Source organism: Ananas comosus, linkage group 2, assembly GCF_001540865.1.
Source record: "Ananas comosus cultivar F153 linkage group 2, ASM154086v1, whole genome shotgun sequence".
In the NCBI taxonomy this organism is placed as follows: Eukaryota; Viridiplantae; Streptophyta; class Magnoliopsida; order Poales; family Bromeliaceae; genus Ananas; species Ananas comosus.
In genome coordinates this window covers 588,928-610,337 of record NC_033622.1, presented here as the reverse complement: position 1 = coordinate 610,337, position 21,410 = coordinate 588,928, and the positions used below count along the sequence as shown (strand labels likewise).

The 21,410-nt window shown below is 34.3% G+C and overlaps 3 protein-coding genes across 3 annotated transcripts; 2 read left to right on the top strand and 1 right to left on the bottom strand.

Annotated features, from left to right (window-relative positions):
- LOC109725071 (prefoldin subunit 1-like) lies at positions 987–3,329 on the bottom strand. The gene is made up of 6 exons (XM_020254132.1): positions 3,170–3,329; positions 3,024–3,077; positions 2,164–2,269; positions 1,848–1,854; positions 1,626–1,710; positions 987–1,273 (listed from the first exon to the last, which is right to left on the bottom strand). The coding sequence occupies exons 1-6, from the start codon at positions 3,191–3,193 to the stop codon at positions 1,160–1,162; spliced, it is 390 nt and encodes a 129-aa protein (XP_020109721.1). The 5' UTR covers positions 3,194–3,329; the 3' UTR covers positions 987–1,159.
- On the top strand, positions 17,484–18,333 carry LOC109706724 (transmembrane protein 230-like). Its single transcript, XM_020227697.1, has 2 exons — positions 17,484–17,862; positions 17,963–18,333. The coding sequence occupies exons 1-2, from the start codon at positions 17,673–17,675 to the stop codon at positions 18,082–18,084; spliced, it is 312 nt and encodes a 103-aa protein (XP_020083286.1). The 5' UTR covers positions 17,484–17,672; the 3' UTR covers positions 18,085–18,333.
- LOC109706808 (BTB/POZ and MATH domain-containing protein 3-like) lies at positions 19,741–20,220 on the top strand. The gene is made up of 2 exons (XM_020227806.1): positions 19,741–19,812; positions 19,915–20,220. The coding sequence occupies exons 1-2, from the start codon at positions 19,741–19,743 to the stop codon at positions 20,218–20,220; spliced, it is 378 nt and encodes a 125-aa protein (XP_020083395.1).

The window sequence follows — 21,410 nt, the reverse complement described above, 5'->3', positions numbered from 1 at the left end:
CATTATCAGGGAGAAACTCCCGGGGAGGCTTTTTACACAAGTGTGCCTGTAAAAATATATATTTGCATGTAAACCTCCTAAAATCCAAAATTTCAAATTATATACTTTTTTTTTGTTTATCGGATTTTTATAACTGGATTAAAGTTTAAGAACATGATTGCTTTATATTAGAAAATTTCATCTAAGAGTTGTTAAAAAGTAATGGATCGAGCAAGAGATGTGACATATCTATCAAAATTTATTTAATTTGAAAGATTATATAGCATAAAAATTTTTAAAAAAATGATTGTGCGAAGGATGAGGACTAGGGAGTCAGTTGATTCAAATGGTAAGTTGTCTCACCGACAAAAAAAAGGTTGGTTAGGTCATTTTAAGAACTTGCAGGGACTAAAATGGAAGTTTCCAGATCCAACGTACTCTACTAGTCAAGGGGACTAAGAAAATCAATGAACCATGTTATCTATCCCTAGCACATTTGATAAAAAAAAAATTTATTTTAAAAATCTCTATTTTAAATTTTTTTAATTTTCGTACGGATTTTTAACTAATGGTCTCTTGATCGAAACTCAAGATTCCAAGTACTGCGCTATGAAAAATTTGGCAATTAACCACACATATTTTGATTTTTTTAAAAAAATCTAAATTTTTGTTTTTTTTTTATTTTTTTGACAAAGAAATAACTATTTACCCACTTCATTCATTAAGATTATAAACTAAGCTTAAGATTATAAACTAAGCTACAAATGTGAGGCAATAAATCTCAATCGACACGCGAAAAAAAAGAGAGTTTAACAAAATACAATAACTCTTTAATATGTACACGCAAAAACACTCAAGTTTATGGTGTGAAGGAGCTCCTTGAGCCAATAAGCATGTTAAGATTAGCTAATTGTTTATTTAATCGTATCAAACTCTTCAAGCAAATGAGCATGTAGGTGCACTCAATATTAAGCTTGTGATTATAGACCTTTTATAGAATAATAAAATTGAAAAAAAAAACCACCATCAGAGTCCACTAAGTACTCTCAATCTAATATCCAAAACCTTCAAATATTTAAGTAGATAGAACATATTCTGATACAGGTGTTTCTGATGCTTACGGAAAATCTGCGAGTTACAAGCAAATTTGGCTTAAAAAAAGGCTCCAAATCCCCGAACATTACATAACCGTCATCGACATAATCTGACGTGCGAGACCCGGATCTTGCTGCAGGAGTTCGCGTATGTTGTTTTCCACCTCCGCCAACTGCTTCTCTAAGTACTCCTTGGATGTCTGATACATCATTTGATCAATTAACGGCAAAAATTCAGAAAAAACCAACCAGAACTTGTCGCGATTATTACTTTGCTCCCCTTGAACTCTAAAAACCTATATATTAGTCGGATATCTAATGTAAAATACAGTACTACATTTAGCCGATATACGAAAAAATGCTTAAACTACCCTTCTTGGAAAGGAAAAGGATTGGAGAAGAAAAAGGGCGGTTTCAGCTTCTTTTTATTTCTACGAATGCTGTATTATATTCTCTAACCGATACCCGACCAAAGGGAGTAAAGCGATAGTGTCATAACACAGTAAAAGAGCTAATCGCGATTAAAGAAAGGCTAAATGCAGCGAGAGAAACCTGTAAGGACGATATGGCACTCTCACTATCCTTAAGCTTTTGTTCCTGCTCATTTACTAGGAGCGACTTCGGCTCCAAAACAAACCTGAGCATCATTAAGGATAGGAAATATAATGATGTTAGTAACAATATGATGATTACTTAATCCTATTCGGCAACATGAGAAAGGCAAACTGTTATAGCTTTGCCAACATGAAAAGCTTCTTGGTTCAGAGGACTCACACTTTGCCTGCGAGAAGGAAAAAAGAGCATTGTTAAACCTTTAAAAAAAGCAAATTGACAAATTGCTTACGCAATATTGACTAGAATATATTACTGCTATGGGAGAACCGTAGAGTAGTTATAGTTGTGTCAGATACGCCAATTATCGAGGTTCTAAATTTCCCATTACATAGAATGAGTGGATTATTATCGAAACAAGCAGTTCTATGACTGAATAAACACTTTTCTATACAGATGTGAAATACACAAGTGGTGCATTCAAGATAAGGATTTAAATATAGACAAGTTATAAAATAAATAAGCGATTGTTTCGTACCAATAGACTTGTATGTGTTTGTATCATCCGGTAACTGGCGAAGTTCCTCCAACGTTAGGTAAGCACGCTTCTTTTCACCTTCCTTAGCACGCATCTGATTCTGCACCTGAGAATTAAAAGGATTCTGTGATCAGGGCAACATAAGCACTTGCAAAACAACTCGCCATCCTACATATATTACAGGAAGTCATTATTATTTAACACAAATGCTTTTTTTGGTCACTTTCCAATTTTGAATTTATCTGTAGTAGCCGCTGTTTCTACTAACTTCAAAATCTAAAAATTTCAACATTAGCAAGAGATTATTATTATTTTTATTTCATTTATGTGGAACACAATATTTTACTTCAGATGTTAAAGTAGAAATACTCTTTCGCAGGTTCAATGTTTATGAAATAATAGAGACAACCATATAAAAGTCTCAAACCACAGAAACTATATTAAAAATGTGACCAAAAAAAATAAATTTCACAATAGATTGCCGAATATAATCAACTTTGGCCCTATCAAATTATCACTGATTTTAATTGTCACAGCTATTTCACACCAAGAATTACATTATTAATTCCAAAAGTCAATACAAAAAAATAAAGAATAAACTGAGACCCAACTCATGGAACCTCAATACATAATGATACTTATTTCGGAGCTTAAATTTCCCTAAAGTACACTGTCTTTATAGAAGCATATAAGCAGTTTAGCCCCAAAATATAACAAATTTGGGCGAGACCCAAATCATTCGATCTCCATATACATCCAAATTCACACCCAAGTCCCACATAGGAAAAATTCGTACTTTAAGAAGCAAATAGAAGAAAAAATTGATAGAAATGGGGAAATTTTAGGGAGTTACTCCAAACCTGCTTCAGCTTCCCAGTTGCCTCAATCAAACGCCCCTGTAGCTCAATAAACGCCTAAAATCGAAACAAATCTTAGTCAGAGAAGGTGAACCCAGCAAGAGAAATAGAAAGACAGAGATAGATGGGAGATGTGATCATGTGATTACCGATCGGTTCGCGTCGTCCCCCATTTCTCACGGATCTCCTACGGAGCTCGTGGAGCTCGCGAAAACCCTAAATCGAAACCCTAACCCTTACCCTAATCCCCTCGGCGGAGAGAGAGAGAGAGAGAGAGAGAGAGAGAGAGAGAAAGAGGTCGACGGAGACGAATGCTACAGGCCTGAGAAATACCCGGGCCGGTTTACTTTTGGGGCCCGGCTCGGTCCGGTTTATTAATACATGTTTCTAAGCTTAGACCCGGCCCAAAATGAATTGACCGGACCAGGGCGGCCCTGAATTTTCTTGGGGTCCAAACTGAAAATTCCGGATCGGGCCGAGTCAACCAAAGAAACCGATAACCCGTATTCGGGTCGGATCATCTCAAAAACTCAGACCTGGTGGGTCGGGTTAGTCGAAGTAGCGGGTCGGGTCTGATTGCATTTGTCGATTCCGACCCAAAATATTTATGTCCAGTTTAGTGAGTATATGGTCTTTGTACTTCCATTATATTATACTTTTGGTGGTAGAGTATACCAAATTTTGAGATTTTATAAAATAGCTTATTTTATCAATGGATTAAGTAACCTCGAAATTTATAATTTTTACGGCCAATATAAAGTGTTTTTTGGTTTAACCGTGTTAATAGTGTATAACAAATTCAAATTCGAATAAATTTGAAATAAGCGCAGCATTGTGTTAAGTTAATATATATCACTCCATGTGTGTGTAAAAGAGTCTTAGGAAAGGGATAAAATAGCTTCTTAGCTGTGTAACTTGACTTTGTCAGTTGATTTCCCCTTTTTCTTTAGCATATTCCATGTTCTTTACAAAGCTCCAAGAACATGTTAACTGTCCCCATCTCATTTAGAGTTTTTATATAATACAAGAGGTTATTGCTTTGCGAACTCCAAAATATACCTAAAGCTATTATTATTTATGAGTCAGTTTTCTACATTAAATCAATCAATAAGTACATAATTTATATGAACTAGGGTGGAATATATTATCTAGCACCGTAGATGAAAAAATGTAAGGTTAAGATGATGTGGGCCCCTAGGGTAGAGTAAGTTATTGGTTTAATAGTATAATCTAACGGGTAAAAATAGTCAAAGAGTTAAATCTAACGGCGGAAAACTTGATAGTACCAAATGCTTGGTGCTATCAATAGTATCCCAGCCGGACTCTAATTTATTTTTCGATAGCTTATGGTTTGTCAAATATCTGACATTTAAGCAGTTGCCATGCGGTGTGTCCACATTAATTAGCCCGTTCGAATTTAACTCAATCGACATAATATGTTAAGGATAAAGATTGATTATATATTTCTTATTAGTTAAGAAACGTATTTTCTAGTAGATATCTATTATAGATATTTTAATTCTAATCCTTATTATAATCTCTATGTGAGATTTAAGATATCTTGAGGGGTCCTAATAATCTATAGGGATAATTGCCTATATACCTCTCATACGTTTGAAAATATTTGATTTACCCTTACTTTTTTTTTTCTTTCTAAAATACCTCTCATATGTTCTACCGTTATTACAAAATACTTCCGCAGTTATTACCTGTTAAGTTAACTTGAGTTAAACATGAGTTAAATATCTACCACAGTTAAAAAAATTAAAATATCAATTTTGCCATTAACTTAAGGGCAAATAAGAAATATTGGTGCCGGTAAAGGGGTATATTGGAGAAGACCAAAAGTAAAAATACTTTTTGTGCCCCCGACTTTAAGGGCAAATAAGATAGTCAATGATGGTGGAAGGATATATTTGAAAGGATAAAATAGTAATTTTACATAGATAACAGATTTAATTAACAGATTTTAATTTCTAGGGGTATATTAAAAATAGGTTGGAACGTAGCCTTCTAAAAGGAGTAAATCGGAAAGTTGGAAACTTTTCAAGAATATGTAAGCAATTGCCCCTAATCTATATATATAACCCATTTCTCTTTGGGTGTAAGAGACAGAACCAAAAATAAAATTTTCTCTCTTCTTCTTTCTCTTTTTTCTCTCTAGGATTTCCACCTACGTTTTCGGAATTTTAGAGTATGGATATATATAGAAGAGGACTTCAGGGGCCCTCTTCGATTTGCATTCGTCATATTCGACTGGCATCTGATTCATATTCGACGCATTCATATCGTGATGAAAGGCGTAGGCGTGAAAGAAGGCCAGATACGTGGAAGATCCAAAAGCTACGTGGAATATCCAGAGCGTCGAAACAAGAATAATCCAAGCAGGCTAGTAATTCCAACATATACAAAGTTGACTCAGACGATATTCTATAGTCTTAGGGTGCGATTTACGGTGCATGCATGTAGTATTATTTAAAGGCATAAGATCCAAAGATGTGGAGAATACTATGTGGAAAGCCACAGGCCTGGCAATAATAATTATGAACAAAAGAGGCCACCACTACCTTCTTAGAGAAGTGTCCATGCATTGGATCTTGTTCCTTAGAAGCACTTTTCACATGAAAGTAATATGATCAGATGCTCTTATACAGCTTAATTTGTTTGTTTCTTCTGCTTCTCCTTCACAGTAATTTTTTTTTTTAATATGTAGTTTGCTTTGTGTGGCTCATCTCATTGCCATCATTGCTTCTTGTCTTGCATTGTACTCCTCCAATGATTCTCACTTTTCTAGATACTGTTAATTACTGGATACAGCATATGTATAGCATATATATCCTCTCAAACTGAGCTCAAGATACTTGGACCAACTCAAGCTTCTTATAGAGCTCAAGATACTTGGTTAACATTCGTGTTAGAGTAAACTCTTTGGTATCGTTTGTTTCGGAGATAAGCAAAAAATGACTATTCCAGGAATATGTATAAATTGAGCTATAAGCAGGGATTAGATCAATTTTGCATTTGATAAAAATTGGATTATTTCTGGGAATAAAAAAAATAGCGTTTGGTTAGATAAGATGGAATAAAAAGGATAANCCATTTGCTCTCGTGGACTCAACTCCAAGGCACTCTTTGTGCTTTGGACATCTCTAACTTTCCTAAAAGGTATTCTCTCAACAAATAGTCGATCCTGGACGAAATAGAACTCTCGGATTTCGAGAATTCACTTCCTTACAATTATAAACTTTAATTTTGAGATTATAAATTATAAATTTTAAAAATTTAAATTTTTAATTTTTAATTTTTTAAAATAAGAATAGGAGTGGGAACAATTAATAAAATTAATTTATTATAATAAATGTATAATTTTTTTAAAAATTCTACTTAAACTTAAATTTAATAAAAAAAATTTATTATAATATTTAAATATAAATAATATGTATTAATATAGTACAATTAATAATTTTATAATAAAAATAATGTATTATAATATATAACATATAATATTTATATAATTTAGTTTTAATTCAATTTATTATTTTAATTAAGTATGAAATTAAGCATTGGAATAGCACTATTCCACCAAATAGTGGAATAGCAAATCCCTTGCTATTTCGAAATAATCGGGAATAGCAAAGTTTGACCAGGATAAAATATCTCGGTAAACAATCAGCCCGTTTGACAGAATAGTGGGGATAACTTTCGTTATCCCCACTTATCCCCCGAACCAAACGGAGCCTTTAAAGATATATTTTTGACTATTTTGATTAATACTATGGTGTACGCTAGCTAGTTGGTGGCTCTTGTAAATTCGATCGACTATTAGGGCTTGTTTGTTTCAACGTAAGTAGATTTGGGGTGGAAGTGGACTTTAGATTGAAGTGGAGTTGGAGTGAAAATTAATTTACTTCCGCTGTTTGTTTCTAACTGTGGAAGTGCAGTTCTGCAAGTTCTGTTGTTTGTTTGGTAGGAAGTAGATGACGTAAAAAATATAGTTCTCCACCCCTGGTATACTTACCTCCGAAGTGATATCATTGTCTATTTTGTAACTTAGTCAATAATAAATTATAATAAATAAAAATTAATATAATTATATATATGTATAATTATAAAATAAAAATTTAAAAAATTACATTATTTGTTTGTATATAAATTATAATAATGCAACAAATAAAATTCTAAAGTTAAAAAATTATTAACATTTAACAAATTTATTTTTTATTATTTTCTAAATATACAGATTAGACAAAAAATATATTAAAACTTACCTAACCAAATTTGATCATATTACCTAACTAAATTTAACAAGTTCCCTTGCCTCTTTGCACTTCACCAGAATTGACTTTGTCCCGTGGAAGGGCAAAGTCAATTACCCTATTTTGGGTGAACTCGACTTTCGGCCATAATAAAATTACGGCAAAACAAACAACGAAAGTGATAGTTTACAGCGTAAACAACTTCCCCCATCTCCACTTCCCCCTCACTTTCACCCAAACAAACACACCAAGTGATACAGTTAATGATGCAGATTGGTTCACACTTTTCTTAACCTAGTAATAGTTTCGTTCGATTCGATATTATAAAATTATTGACCACATTTGGTTCATGTCACGTGCTACGCTGCTAGTGACATCTACAATATATCTAAGTTAACATATTTCAAATACAAGTGTCACATCATTCACAAATAAGAATAATTAATGGCCCATATGTATAGTTGTATACTGCAAATATACAAGGATATGTGTAGGATATTAAGCTTTTGGGTTAGCCCGAGTCGTTAGTTTAACCACTGTTATCTCTCGTTTCCACCGCAAATTTGGTATTTCAAAAACATAAACTAAATGTTTAAGAAACTAGTAGAAAAGTAGATCAATAAAATTTCAATGCCTACTTAATTACGGTTTCAATGTGAAGTTGCTATTTCCTTATAAGATCAAAATGGTTACACTACAAATTCTCCTTAAATAACTTTACATTAATGAGACCAGGTACCATTGCAAAGAATAGATCTAGCTAGGCCAATTAGGAGAATAAAATGTCTTCTCAAAGTTGGTGATTGTTTATTGATAAAAGAACAAAAAAAAAAAAGGTTGGTGGTTGTTGGGAGAAACACCATCTTTTTTTTTTATTTTTTTCACAATTGATAAGTGACCCTTCACCCACATACACCTAATTTTATGGTTCAGCAAAATTCATGCATAGGATATAGCTATTCAAAACATAAGGTTGTCATAAAATCAACCAAAATCACCATTTTAAAACTTGGTAAAATGCTTGTGAGGTATTGTAATTAAGTCCCTGAAGATTAATTATAAAAAGTTAACTATGCTTTCATAAAGGCAATTCCTAAACTAGTTCAATTATTAGATATTGCTCTAAGCATATATAGGAGAGACCAAATCATCCAATTTAACTAACTATTTATAGCAATCATTTGGCAATTGATTCTTATTAATTCTTTGAAGAATCCAAGATACATATATATCTATTTTTCTTTCAATTATATCTAACTAATTGAAGAACAAGCCATTACTTAGGACTTAATTTATTGATTTATTTTTAATATCTTATGAGATGCTATTAGTTATGATTTGTTAGAACATATCATTCCACCCAAAAGATGTTTTATTTTACTTCAAGAAAATGCCTGTAATGCCATAAGTAGCAAGCAATCGTAAATACCTACGATACCCGTCAACGACGAAATATGTTCATACATCAAAATAGAACACGTCCTTGTAATGTAAATCTCTTCCCTACGAAATAGTTCATATTTTGGATGGAGCGAGAAGCCTCGGATCCACCTAAACCTCGATCATCGATATCGGTTGAGAGAATCAACTTAGCTACCCCAAAAAAACAAAAGAAGAAAAGGACATCCTCTCTTTTTTTTACATAGACATGGTTAATTGATCTAAAGTTCATTGTCTCAACAATTTGAGTAGGGAAAATAAAGCAGTGGCAGGCAAAATAAAATGTGCATAGGGTACTACTACCTTCACTCTCAGTGGTCCTAAATTTTGGCATAAGCTTTCCTGAGGTGTTCTGTTCCATCCACATTGATTTGTTAAACCAATAGCTAGTTTTACTTGATTTTTACATGAACATGTAAAGTTTATTCTCCCTTCACTCAAAAAGTAAAATAATATGTATTCGCTCTAGTTCGATTTTAGTTAATTAATTCACAGCTGATATATCAGAAATAGTCTTAACACGAGCAATATTTTCATGAGAAGCTCCCTTTAAGAATATTTTAGTTGCTCGCTACTTAGTTTGTGTTTCTAATTCAGATCATCGAACCGATTAATTGGCTTGTCCCTTTTGAGTTTTCCATTTTTAAGAATATTGCTTTAATGGTCTAGATTAATATCTATCTATACTATATATAAAAGAGCGAATAAAGTTCTCGGGTCTATCAAGTTTTCTTTCAAAAATACCTTTTATGTTTTCAAAGCAAAGTTATATTTAAAATAACCATTTATAAAATAATTTTATAATAATCAACCAATACAAATTGAATTTTTAAATTAATTTAAAGTTTAATAAATCAAACTTAATTAATCTACCATAATTCTTCTTATTTTTCTATCAAAATAGGTTATTATAGTCAAATAAAAGTTTTACCTTAAATAATTTTGAATTTTCTAATCTACTACAAGTACCTCTATTTCTATATCAAATTAAATGATTATAACTAAATAAAATATATATTTTATATATACACAATCAAATTCTACAAAATATACAAATAAAATTATTTTTAAATTTCTATCAAAATAGGTTATTATAGTCAAATAAAAGTTTTACCTTAAATAATTTTGAATTTTCTAATCTACTACAAGTACCTCTATTTCTATATCAAATTAAATGATTATAACTAAATAAAATATATATTTTATATATACACAATCAAATTCTACAAAATATACAAATAAAATTATATTTTAAGTTTCTTTTTTTTTTTGGTGCAAATTGTGCGTTGCACGCGTACTTTAACTAGTAGTAATAAAAGGACCTTCCTGTAAATTAATTTTTTGCTCTCTAAATAAATACAATTTATTTGAGATTTAAATCCAAATTAAATTAATAAGCTTAAATGTTACAACATTGGATGCTTGAGAAAAAGAGGGCAATGGCCATCCATTTGATCACCATCACATGGTGACCACATGATCTAAGTGGCATTTAATAATTTTTTTTTATAAAATTTAGGATTCTATAATATACTAAAATATTAAAGAGGAAAGGGAACATTAATTAATAATTAGTTAATCCTAATTGTAAAAAATAAAAAAGGATAAAAAAAAGTTAACAAAACCCTTCCAACCCAACACACCCCACGTGGCCTCTACAGCTTTGCTCACCCCCTCCGCTGGAGTGGAAAATTATTCTCTAGACCGGGCTCGCCGTTCTTTTTGTACACCACCCAAAATTATACACAATTAATCCATAATTTTAAAAAACTATCGTAATATTAATTAGTTTATGATTTCATTAATTGTATAAAATGTGGAGAGAGAGGTGGAGAAAAAGAACGGCTAATTTGTTTTGGTGGTCTATAAATGATGTGGCGCACATGGTCTATGGTGATTGTTTATTCTCGGCGGGAGATTCGGTCATAGCGCGAAACCACCAGAGAGTGGCATTACCGAATTTTTTGTGAAATTCAAGGGCATTTTGTGTAGAAATCGGTTGGATTTACAAGATGTTGCATGGACCGGGTCTGCCACGTCACCCGTGGAAAGGACAACTTAAGTTTATTGCCGTACTACGATCCGCTACGAGTGTCCCCCATCGAAAACTCTACAGTAGAAAGATTGTTCTGTGGCTTAAAAAAAAAAAAGCACTGTTGGGGAACATGTTGGGGTACAATTATGTGTACCCGTAGCGGTGCCCTTTCTCGACCGTCGCTCGTCGCACAATTGTCAATTATTCGAGGTAAAATTTGCATGAAGACCCTTTCAGCTATGGAATATTCTGAAATAGTCCTCCCAAATTTATTTTCCTCCAATATTCTTTCCATTTTTGAAATAGTCTCCTCAAATTTGCTTTATATTTTTTAATATTTTTTGGTTCACCTAATATTTAGTCAATAACTTAAAATTTTATAAATTTAGCACTAACTTCATTCATTTTCAATAAATAAACTAAAAATAAATAGCTAATAGGACTTTCAAATAGAACAAATTTCTTAATTTAAACTATAATATAAAATTAAAAGCTAAAATACTATTAGTAAAATAATAGAGTAAATGTAATTTATCGCATTTTTACCTTATCACTTTGTGGTTCAGCATTATACTACAACAGATTTTTCATTAAAATAAAATAAAACTTCTGAGTAATTAAGTACACTTAACTATAATGTGGTAAAATAAAAACACGTTAAAGAAAAAAAAAAAGCTAAAAGTAAAAGGCCTATTTCTAAATACGCTACAGTTGAGGGGTCTCGTACAATTTTTTTTTAACCTCACATTCGAATCCACCTCGTTTTCTCCCCCATTCCCCTTCGCAATTCCACTATTTATTAACGAACTCCTTTGGCGCTTCCTCCTCCCGCATAATTTCCCCCCCCTCCTCCGATCACGTCCGCATAATCTTCATCCTACGATGGGCTCCGAGATCGACGGCCACGATTCTCTGCCTCCGCCGCAGATCCGAGTCTCTGCAGCCTCCAATGGCGGCGTCGACGACGACGACGACGACGACGAGTGCGTGACGCCGAAGGGGGAGGAGTATAAGATCAAGGCCCCGAAGTCGCCGCCGCAACCCCCGGTGAAGCCGCGGCGGAGGCTCCTCCTCCCACCGCCGAAGCGGCGGCTCCGGTCGCAGTCGTTGTCGCCGCCGTCGCCGTTGCCGCCGAGGCGGCGCTTCCGCGTCGTCCCCGACGACGATCTCGATCTCGCCGCGATCTTCGTCCCCCTCCCTCCGAAGAAGCGGATCCGAGCAGGTTAATCCACCGTTTCCTCCCCAATTTTTCTAACTTTTTGGTATATTTCACGTGGCGAATTTTTTTTTTTTTTTTTTTTTTTTTTTTTTGGGNAGAGTAGAGTGGGTTTGACAGGGAAAAAGAAAGAAAAAGGGGAAAAAAAAAAACCGCACACCAGCTCGCCCCCGCGCCGGCTGGCATCCACGCCGGCTCGCCCGCGCGCCAACGCCCGCCCGCGCTCGGTGCCCGCTCATGCTCACCCGAGCCAGCGCCCGCACGCACGCTCGGCCGCCCGCGCCCGCGCCCTTGCCCGCCCGCGCCGGCTCGCCCGCCCGCGCCGCTCGCGCCCGCTCGCCCCCGCTCGCGCAAAACGCGGAGGCCCCTGCCGTACCGCTTAGGACCCACGATTCAAGAGTTATATAGATGTTAATTAATTATGTTGCTTCCTTTTTTTTGCTCGATTAATTTCAATATATCGTGGCCTAAATTCAAAAAATTTTAAAATTTGTAACAAAATCATAATATTTAGATGGTTTTATATATGTCATTTTTAAATTTTGGATGACGATCTCAATTACTTTGCTCAAATTAAAATGGTTTCCGAGAAATTTCTTTTTCTTTTCAATCAATTTTTACTAGAATTGTTTCCATTTCGGAATTATAAAATTGAGGTGTAGTACAACCAACGAATTTCTTCATGAATTTTTTTTTTATCCAAAAAAATTAAGAATAATTAATTCTGAAGAGTTAGATCCCCACATTTTACTTCAAATTTGATGTTTATTTGTTTCCTTTTAAATTGGTCATTTGATTAAGTCTTAGAGCATTCTCCTAGATAAGAGGGTGATTTTAATTAACCCCCTTCTTATTTGTTAGATCAGATCGAAATTAATATCGAGAGAAAAATAGATCAAATTCAGATCAGATACAATGCATCTTTTACGACAGTAACAAAAATAACTCTACGGTAATTATATAACACCCATTCAGAATAGTAAAACTATTATCCTAATTATAATATTATCTCAGCACAAGATCTCAAGTTTAAAATCTAGTTGCTTTATATTTCTAGATAAGTTTATTTGAAAAAAAGAACGAAGCGGGACGCTTATACATTTCTCTCTCCATAACGTTATCTCGACAAATTAACATATTTAGCAATGGGCAATATTCATAGAAATCTCAAAACATTGGAATGATTTAATTAATGTTGTGCACAATTTGACAAATGTGGTTAAAATTTGGTGGAAAATTCACCAAAGCAAATATTCAATGTCAAGTTAGTTTAAAGAGATAAATTATTATGTTTTTTTTTTTGCATTGTTTGGTTAGGTAGCTCCATCAAGCCAACTAGCTAGGCAACCACCAAGTTAGGAAGCAGTGATATTCTTTATTATAATTAATATTTACATGTTGGTACATTTGAAGAGGCTAAAAGTGAAAGATGTAATTTTTCTCATATTATTATAGAGGAATTACACATGTATAGCACTTAAAATTTGCACTATATTAAGCTTTTTGCTTATGCATAATATATATATATATATATTAATAATAGATAGTAATAGAGTAGGGCTGTTGTGCTCTGCCGTTTTCATGATGAAAATTTTGAATCGCGACGATCGACTCCGTTAGACTTGATCTAGCGGATAAAAATAACAAGGTAATGTGAGACTGGAAATCTATCAATAGCACCAAGCTATTGGTGCTATTGATTTTTAGCCCTTGATTGAAAAATTTGTGATTAGGATAATGTGAGCCCTCTAGAGTTAATGAGTGGTTGGTTAATAGTATAATTAACGGATAAAAATATCAAAGTGTTAAATCTAACTGTGAAAAAACTCGATAGCACCAAATCCTTGGTGCTATCGATAGTACGCCCAGCCGGACTCTATATATATATATATATATATATATATAGAACTAGGCTGGAATACTATTAATAGCACCAATGACAGCACCAATGACTTGGTGCTATTAAGTTTTCTATCCTTAGATTAAAAGATGAGCGGTTAGAATGATGTGGGCCCTCTAGGGTTGAGTGGGTGGTTAGTTGAATAATATAATTGAACGGATGAAAATAATAAAAAGCTAAATCTAACGACAAAAAATTTGATAGCACCAAATGTTTTGTGCTATCGATAGCATTCCGGCCGGACTCTCTATATATATAATTATGTGACTATTACATGAATATGATGATTCTCTTATTGCAGCTTTTTTTTGCGCTCTGTGCACTTAGTAAAAATTATCGATCTATGAAAGTCAGATTGGTGCCTGCTTCTACTGAAATATGGCTTGAATTGAATTGTTTGAGGAACACTTACACCTATTTTATTAAGAATTTTTTAAATGCCTGTTGCGGTGACAAACTTAATAAGAAGTTATTTCACCTTTTTACTATAGTAAAAACTGCTAAGCTAAAGATATTTTTGAAGCCAAATGTAGCACGTAATTAATGTTGCTTGGCTCCTCTCTCTCGCTCATCACAAGCTCCGGACGAAAGCAAGAAAATGTGCTACAAAGCTGGGGTCCAAACTGAGGCTTCCGCAGGTCGTCGCACTTACGCTAGCAGCTTGGCCAAACAAGTCCTAAATATAATAATTTTTTTAAAAAAAATAATTGTCTATATACTCCTCAAAACTTCAGAAATATTTAATTATTTCTAACTTTTTTTGTTTCCAATATACTCATTATATGTTCCTCCGTTATTCAAAAGTATCCCTATAGTTATCACCCTTAAATTATCTCAGGTTAAACGTGAGTTAAAATGTCTACTAGAGTTTAAAAAAAATTAAAATACATTTTTTGTCCTTGACTTAAGGACAAATAAAAAAAAGTTGGTGATGAAAGAAAGATATATTTGAAAAGACCAGAAATCAAAATACTTTTTTGCTCATAACTTAAGAGCAAATAAGAAAAGTTGGTAATAGTTAAAGGGTATATGTGAAAGGAAAAAATAGTAATTTCATACAGATAAAGGCTATTGCTAACAGTTCACCAACAGAATTTAACTCTATGGGTATATTTGAAATAATCTGGAACGTAAAAAAGATATTTTTAATATTAGCCTTCTAAGAGGAATAAATCAAAAAGTCGAAAATTTTTCAAAGGTATATAAGCAATTGCCCCCTTTTCTTGTTGGTCTACGCACCAAGTCCAAGCAATAATCCCTCCATACATGGAGGAATGAATAATATTTGTGGTCCAACCCTTTCTATTACTCAGCTTATACTAGTGGTTTCTATCTTGGTAGCAAAGCAATGGATCTCTCTCCACCTTTTAACCTTTTGACCACAACCTTTTTACAACACATACACATCTCTCTCTCTCTCTCTCTCTCTAAGTTGTAATGTCCCATTTGCTTAAAGGCACAGGATGCCACAAATCTAAGAAGATATGCTGGTGTAAGCTGCCAAAAGGTGCATAGGGCCCCTAATTTATGGTCTTTAGATCTTTCTATCAAGAGGAGAGCCCCACCCAACCAATCCTTCTCGTAAAGATATCTCACCCCACTATCAAAATTGCTCAAGAGGAAGGAACACAAAAATTGCTTACCCAAACCATTCTTAAGAAAAAAGTGATACTAATGCGTATGAACAGTTCAGATTCATCAAATTCGTTCGAATTTTGATTTATTGAATCAAGAACAGAGATTTCATCCTCGTCAAAAAGTAACATTAAAGGATCGGAGCTGAACAAACGTACCGACTATGACCAAATTAGGTGATGGTGCTAACAGAGCTAATTGTGATGTTGATTAGTACTTGGTATTAAATGTGATCACTATTTATTGATTCAATTTGACCAAATCACCCCTTCTTTAGGTGACTTCAATTCTACATTCAAATTCTTCATCATGAGTCTTTCCTTTTCTTCATTCTAAGTATACAAAAAGTATATATATATATATATAGTGTGGGAATCAGCCTTGCTTACAAATATATACTTTGACCCAGCCATAAAATATAATTTAAAGATGTGAATTTGGGCTCTCTTTTGTAGCAGAAATAAGATGTACATTATTCTATTCTAATATTTCTTTCCAACCAAATGTTTAAACAAAATATTAACTTTTAGTTTAAAGCATTAATTATTAATTTAGGATTCTTCAGCTGGATTTTAACTTTGGTTTTCAATAACTAGTCAAAGGGATTAAGGCCTCTAGTTATTGATGTGTACTAAAAGGTGTAAATGCTCTTTTTTTTTCTTTTTTTTTTTAAATCTGTTTTTGTACATTGCTTTCAAAGCATCCATTTAGTTTAAATTTTGACCATTTGGACAGAAACCAAAGTACAATAATTATGAAAGTATAAAAATAAAGGTATTCAAGTGAAAAGTATAAGAACACATTACAATATCATGATAGTTTGGGGACTATCCATACATTTTAGCCCATTTACTAAATTTTTCTTATTAACAGACTTAAAAAATATTATAATTATAAAAGTAGTCCTCTTAAAAATTTATTTACAAAACTAGTTCTATACGGTAAATAAATTACTACTTTCTAAATACAGTAAATCATTCACCGCTTTCTTCAAAGGATTACAATTATTTTGTGCTTAATACAATGCATTTTTTTTTTTTTGAAATTTGGATGTAGAAAATATATAAATTATGTAAAAGCAATGAATCATTCACCATTTTTATCAACCTATTTTTATAAATAAAAATTTTGAATATCTATTTTTATATTTGAAAGATTTTGTAGGCTTAATAGCCCAAAAACTCCCTTTTTAGTCCTCCAAATGAGCCCATAACAGGCTCAAAAGTTGTGACCTTGGATGATGTAACAATTATGGGGGTTTAGCCCATGTTCAAAATAGGTTTGAGCCTTTACAAGTTGGGCCGAGAACAATGTACGGGCCGCAAATCAAGTGAAGCACACACTAACAAAATATATATCAAATACTTAGCAAGAGAAAATCATAATTTACCAATATTTTTTTTTTTCAATTTGTAATGTGATTGAATTTTTCTATCTTACTACTTGGTTCATAATTTATTGTCCTTTTATTAACTTATTAACGAATCGCTGGAATATTTAATGGTAAGAGATAATGCATAAATATGAAATATATTATTTTTATTTATTTATTTTGAGAATGTTGAACTTGGCTCCTATAATCCTACTAAGAAATCCCCTACTATGGCTTCGTTTGGAATTATGGAGAGATTGCGTTACATGCGGTGAGAAAGTACGTTGTAAAAATACCATGTTTGTTTCCGTACGTAATATTGCGTTCCGCATATCGCGATGAATCGATTACGGTATATTTTCTACAATTTCACCTGAGAACGCAAAAACATATCTCTATATGTTTTTTCCTCAACTCCATTTTATCTAATAGCGTTAAATAGACCTTAATACCAAACTAAGCCTATAACCACCTAATTTAATTAACTTGGGGTGTTGTTGGGGACAGTTTTGGTCCCCTTAAGCTTCTAATTACCTTTGATTAATCACTCATTAATCATTTAATCCCACCCACAGATTAAAAACATTAGTTGAGCTTATCACCTCCCCTCTCTCTCTCTCTCTCTCTCTCTCTCTCTCTCCGCCGCGTACGACGATAATAATGAGCTCACATACACTGTGTACACATTTCCACAAACACCTCATTATACTCTCCTCAAATCTCCCTCTCGATCTCCCAAAACCCTAATCCCTCCCCGTCTCTCTCCCTCCTCGCGCTCTCGATCTCTCGGCGTCGACAATGGCGTACGTGGACCACGCGTTCTCGATCTCGGACGAGGACATCATGATGGAGGGCCCGTACGTCGTCCACAACCGCGCCCCCGTCAAGGAGATCGCACTTGCCGTCGCCCTCCTCGTCTTCGGCGCCCTCGGCGTCGTCCTCGGCTCCTTCATGGCGGCAAACAACGTCGGCGGGGATCGCGCCCACGGTTCGTCCTTCCCCCTCCCACTAAAACCCTAGGTTGTTAGGGTTTCATGGATTAAAACCCAAAAAAAAACTTTTTTTGATGATTTTTTGGTTGCAATTAGGGGCGTTTTTCGCGATCCTGGGCGTGGTGCTCTTCATACCGGGGTTCTACTACACGAGGATCGCGTATTACGCCTACAAGGGTTACAAAGGCTTCTCCTTTGCCAACATTCCCCCCGTGTGAAAGGGGGTTTCGGATCGTCGTGCGGATCATGCGTAAAGATCTCTCTTTGTAATCTATTTCATCTTTTTTCTTCCTTATTGTCTTTGTTTTTTTTTTTTCTTTTTTTCTTTTTGTCGTAATTTTTCTTTAAATAATATGCTCTTTTGGTTTAGTCCAATGTGAGAGCATTTGGTCCTTATTGTGCTTTTCTTGTATAGTGTACTTAACTGTGATGAGTAGTAAATTTGCAAAATTTAGTTCAAAATGTTATATCAGTGTGGTTTAATAGTTAAGAATTTGGCATGGAATCATATAATTTTCAAGTAAAATTCTTCGTCCAGGCACACTCCATGCGTATGTAAAGTAATCGACGTAGGATATTGATTGATTTTGGGTGTGAATAGAGGGTGAGTTGCGGTAATTGCCCTATCACTTTAATCCCACTATCAATGCTTTTATGTGCTTGTAGAATCCTGTGGAAATATTTATTCTCCTAATTTAATTGCTCGCTGTGAGAAGCTAAAAACTCGGAGTTGTCGCTTCTTGGTATTGTATTTTATTATGTTAGTCTTTTTAGTGCATTGATTCTTTTAAGAATGGTAAATAGTAATTAGATGGAACTATGGAAGTCATATATGTGACCAACTCAGTTGGTTGCATTAAATTGCTCTCTCCAACAACTTTTGTGGGTTGGTGGTTCTGGATTACTTTGGTGTGGTATTTCGAACTGCGGATAAGTGTCTGTGACTCTATGCTTACATAGTTATGACATTTCAAGTTGCACTCCTGAGTCCTGGCTCGTGCTGGTAGAAATTGTTTGGTCCAGGTTTGAACGACTAAATTTCGGAGCATAAAGTTTGTATTACAAATAGTTGGTGTTCAGACAATCTTGTTAATTCGTTGAATTGCAGAATGTCTGGATAGACTTGTTATATTGGACATGTATTGGAATTCGTATACTGGAATTAGCTTCTCCTTAGGAAGTTTGATGATTAGTATATGAGCTCATAAGTGATAATGGAGAAAGGGGAAGCAAGTTTTTCCATGGGAGCTTTTATTTTATTTTATTTTATTTTATTTATTATCTTTAGGATGGGTTAAAACTATCTCTGCAGTAAATTTTTTTGTGATAGAATAATAAATATTCATTGTGTTTTAACCAGTATAGCAGATTCAAATTTTGTGTTTCATATTCACGGCAATCTTTTACAATCGACTGATTGAAGTTCAGATTACCTTATTTCCTGCATTTTTGAATTAAATTATTTGGCTGTCAACTAGTTTCTCTGTGTTCCCTTTTCTAGATGCTTAAATCTATACAACATCATCCTTTCTTCTGTCAATTTCTCCTTTATATGGTGATAATAGCTATTAGTGAGGAGAGATATCTTCTTGCTTTACATTAATGAAAACTTTAATTAAGCATCTTGCCAATAGTAAGTGTATCACTTCTTGTATTTTCACCATCTTGGGATACGGCCGGGCGATCCGATACTACCCATCAGGATACAATTCTACCAGTACTGGTACATAGCTGTCTATCTTTTTCTTGAAAGTAATGACTACGACGTGCCCGTATTTTGGGAGCTCAGGCTGCTGGATAAGAGTGGAATGCTGCCTTTGACAACCCCAGCAGCGAACTGGTCCTTTGACACATTCAGTAAATGCTGTGAATCAATGGGTCATATGCACTTCATGAGAAGAGCTGATTTAGAGACATGGTATATTCAAGATGATAGCTTCATCATTGTATGTAATGTTACTTCCATAAGCTCGCGTACTGATTAAGTCTACGAACCATGCCCTCCAGTAGTGCTGCTACCCTCTGACTTACAAGAGCATCTCAGCCAGCTCTTGGATAGAAGAGTGGGGACCAACGTTGTCTTTGAAGTTGGTGGGGAGACTTTTGCAGCACATCGATGGTCGCTTGCTGCCCGATCCCCTGTGTTTAAGGCTCAATTTTTTGGCCTGATGAGTGAGAACAGTGCACAGCAGCACATAAAGATCGATGACATAGGAGCCCTGGTATTTAGGGCTTTGCTTCAATTCATATACAAGGATTCGCTGCCCGAGGATACAGGGGCAAATAGGGCTTCAACTATAATGGCTCAGCATTCACTTGATGCCGCATACCGATACACGGGTTGGAGAGAATGAAGCTAATATGCAAAGATAGGTTGTGCAAAGAAATTGATGTTGAATAATCGAAGCAGCAAACGTAGCCTTAGCGGAGCAGCATAACTGTCATAGGCTTGAACTGTGTGCTTTGAATTTGCCACCATACCGGAAAATCTGGTAGGTATGATGCAAACCGATGGATTCAAACATCTGAGATTGAGTTGCCCTTCAGTTTTGAATGAGCTACGAGAGAAGACAAATGAATCCTCAGTCATGTCGTCCCTTCTGTAGAAGTTCTCCTCGGTCTTGAGGTAGTTGCCGGAAACAATAATTCCTCGAATGAATTGGTACGTACTATCTTAAAAAGGATTAATAGAATTGATGTTACCTCAAACTAGTAGCCTATTACTTAAATGCAAATGGATATGATGTGGTGGAGCTGTTTCACTTGGCCTTAACTATTGGCTTCTTTAAATGCTTGATATGAGCTTCAAAACTGTTTGGATTTTCGTTAAACATACTACTTGTGCTTGTGCTGTTGTGGAAAGAGGTATCCAATTTTGAAAAATTGTGTATTTACAGCATGTATATATGTGTAAAGTGAAAATTAAAGGTGTATTTGCTAGAGTCTTGCTCTATAAATAGAATTAAGTAGATAAATTGATGTACCATGAGGAGTCCTGTTATATGCTAAATAGATTTACCAAACCTGTAGGTTTGTGGTTAGAAGTGTGCTTATATTGTGGAGTATTGTGTTGTGATTTGTCCAGCTATAATTTGGTACTTATATTTCGTTTTTTCCTTTCTTTTTTTAATGGTCTGTTTGCATGTCAGAACAAAATTTCCATTGATAACTTATGCATTGTGGAATATTTTTTTTCTTTTAATTGCAACTTATGAGTTTGCTATTTAGTCCATTGTAATGTCTAGTTGTCTAGATTTTTCTGGATTATACGTTGTACCTACCCGTGAGATGATTTATCTTACTAGAAGAACATAACTTCGCTTATTAACTTTTAAAAGGTGTCAGTGTGGAGATTTGTAACACTATCTTGTTGCCATAATAAGGTCATCTGATAGTTATCACAGGACATCCAAGTGATGCACTAAACTGCGGGAATCGTATATCAAGTTTTTAAGTTTATCCCTAGATATCATAGGATTGATCTGTTATCTACCTTGAGCATGCATATTATTATTATTCCTAGTTATATAAAGTTTTATGCTCA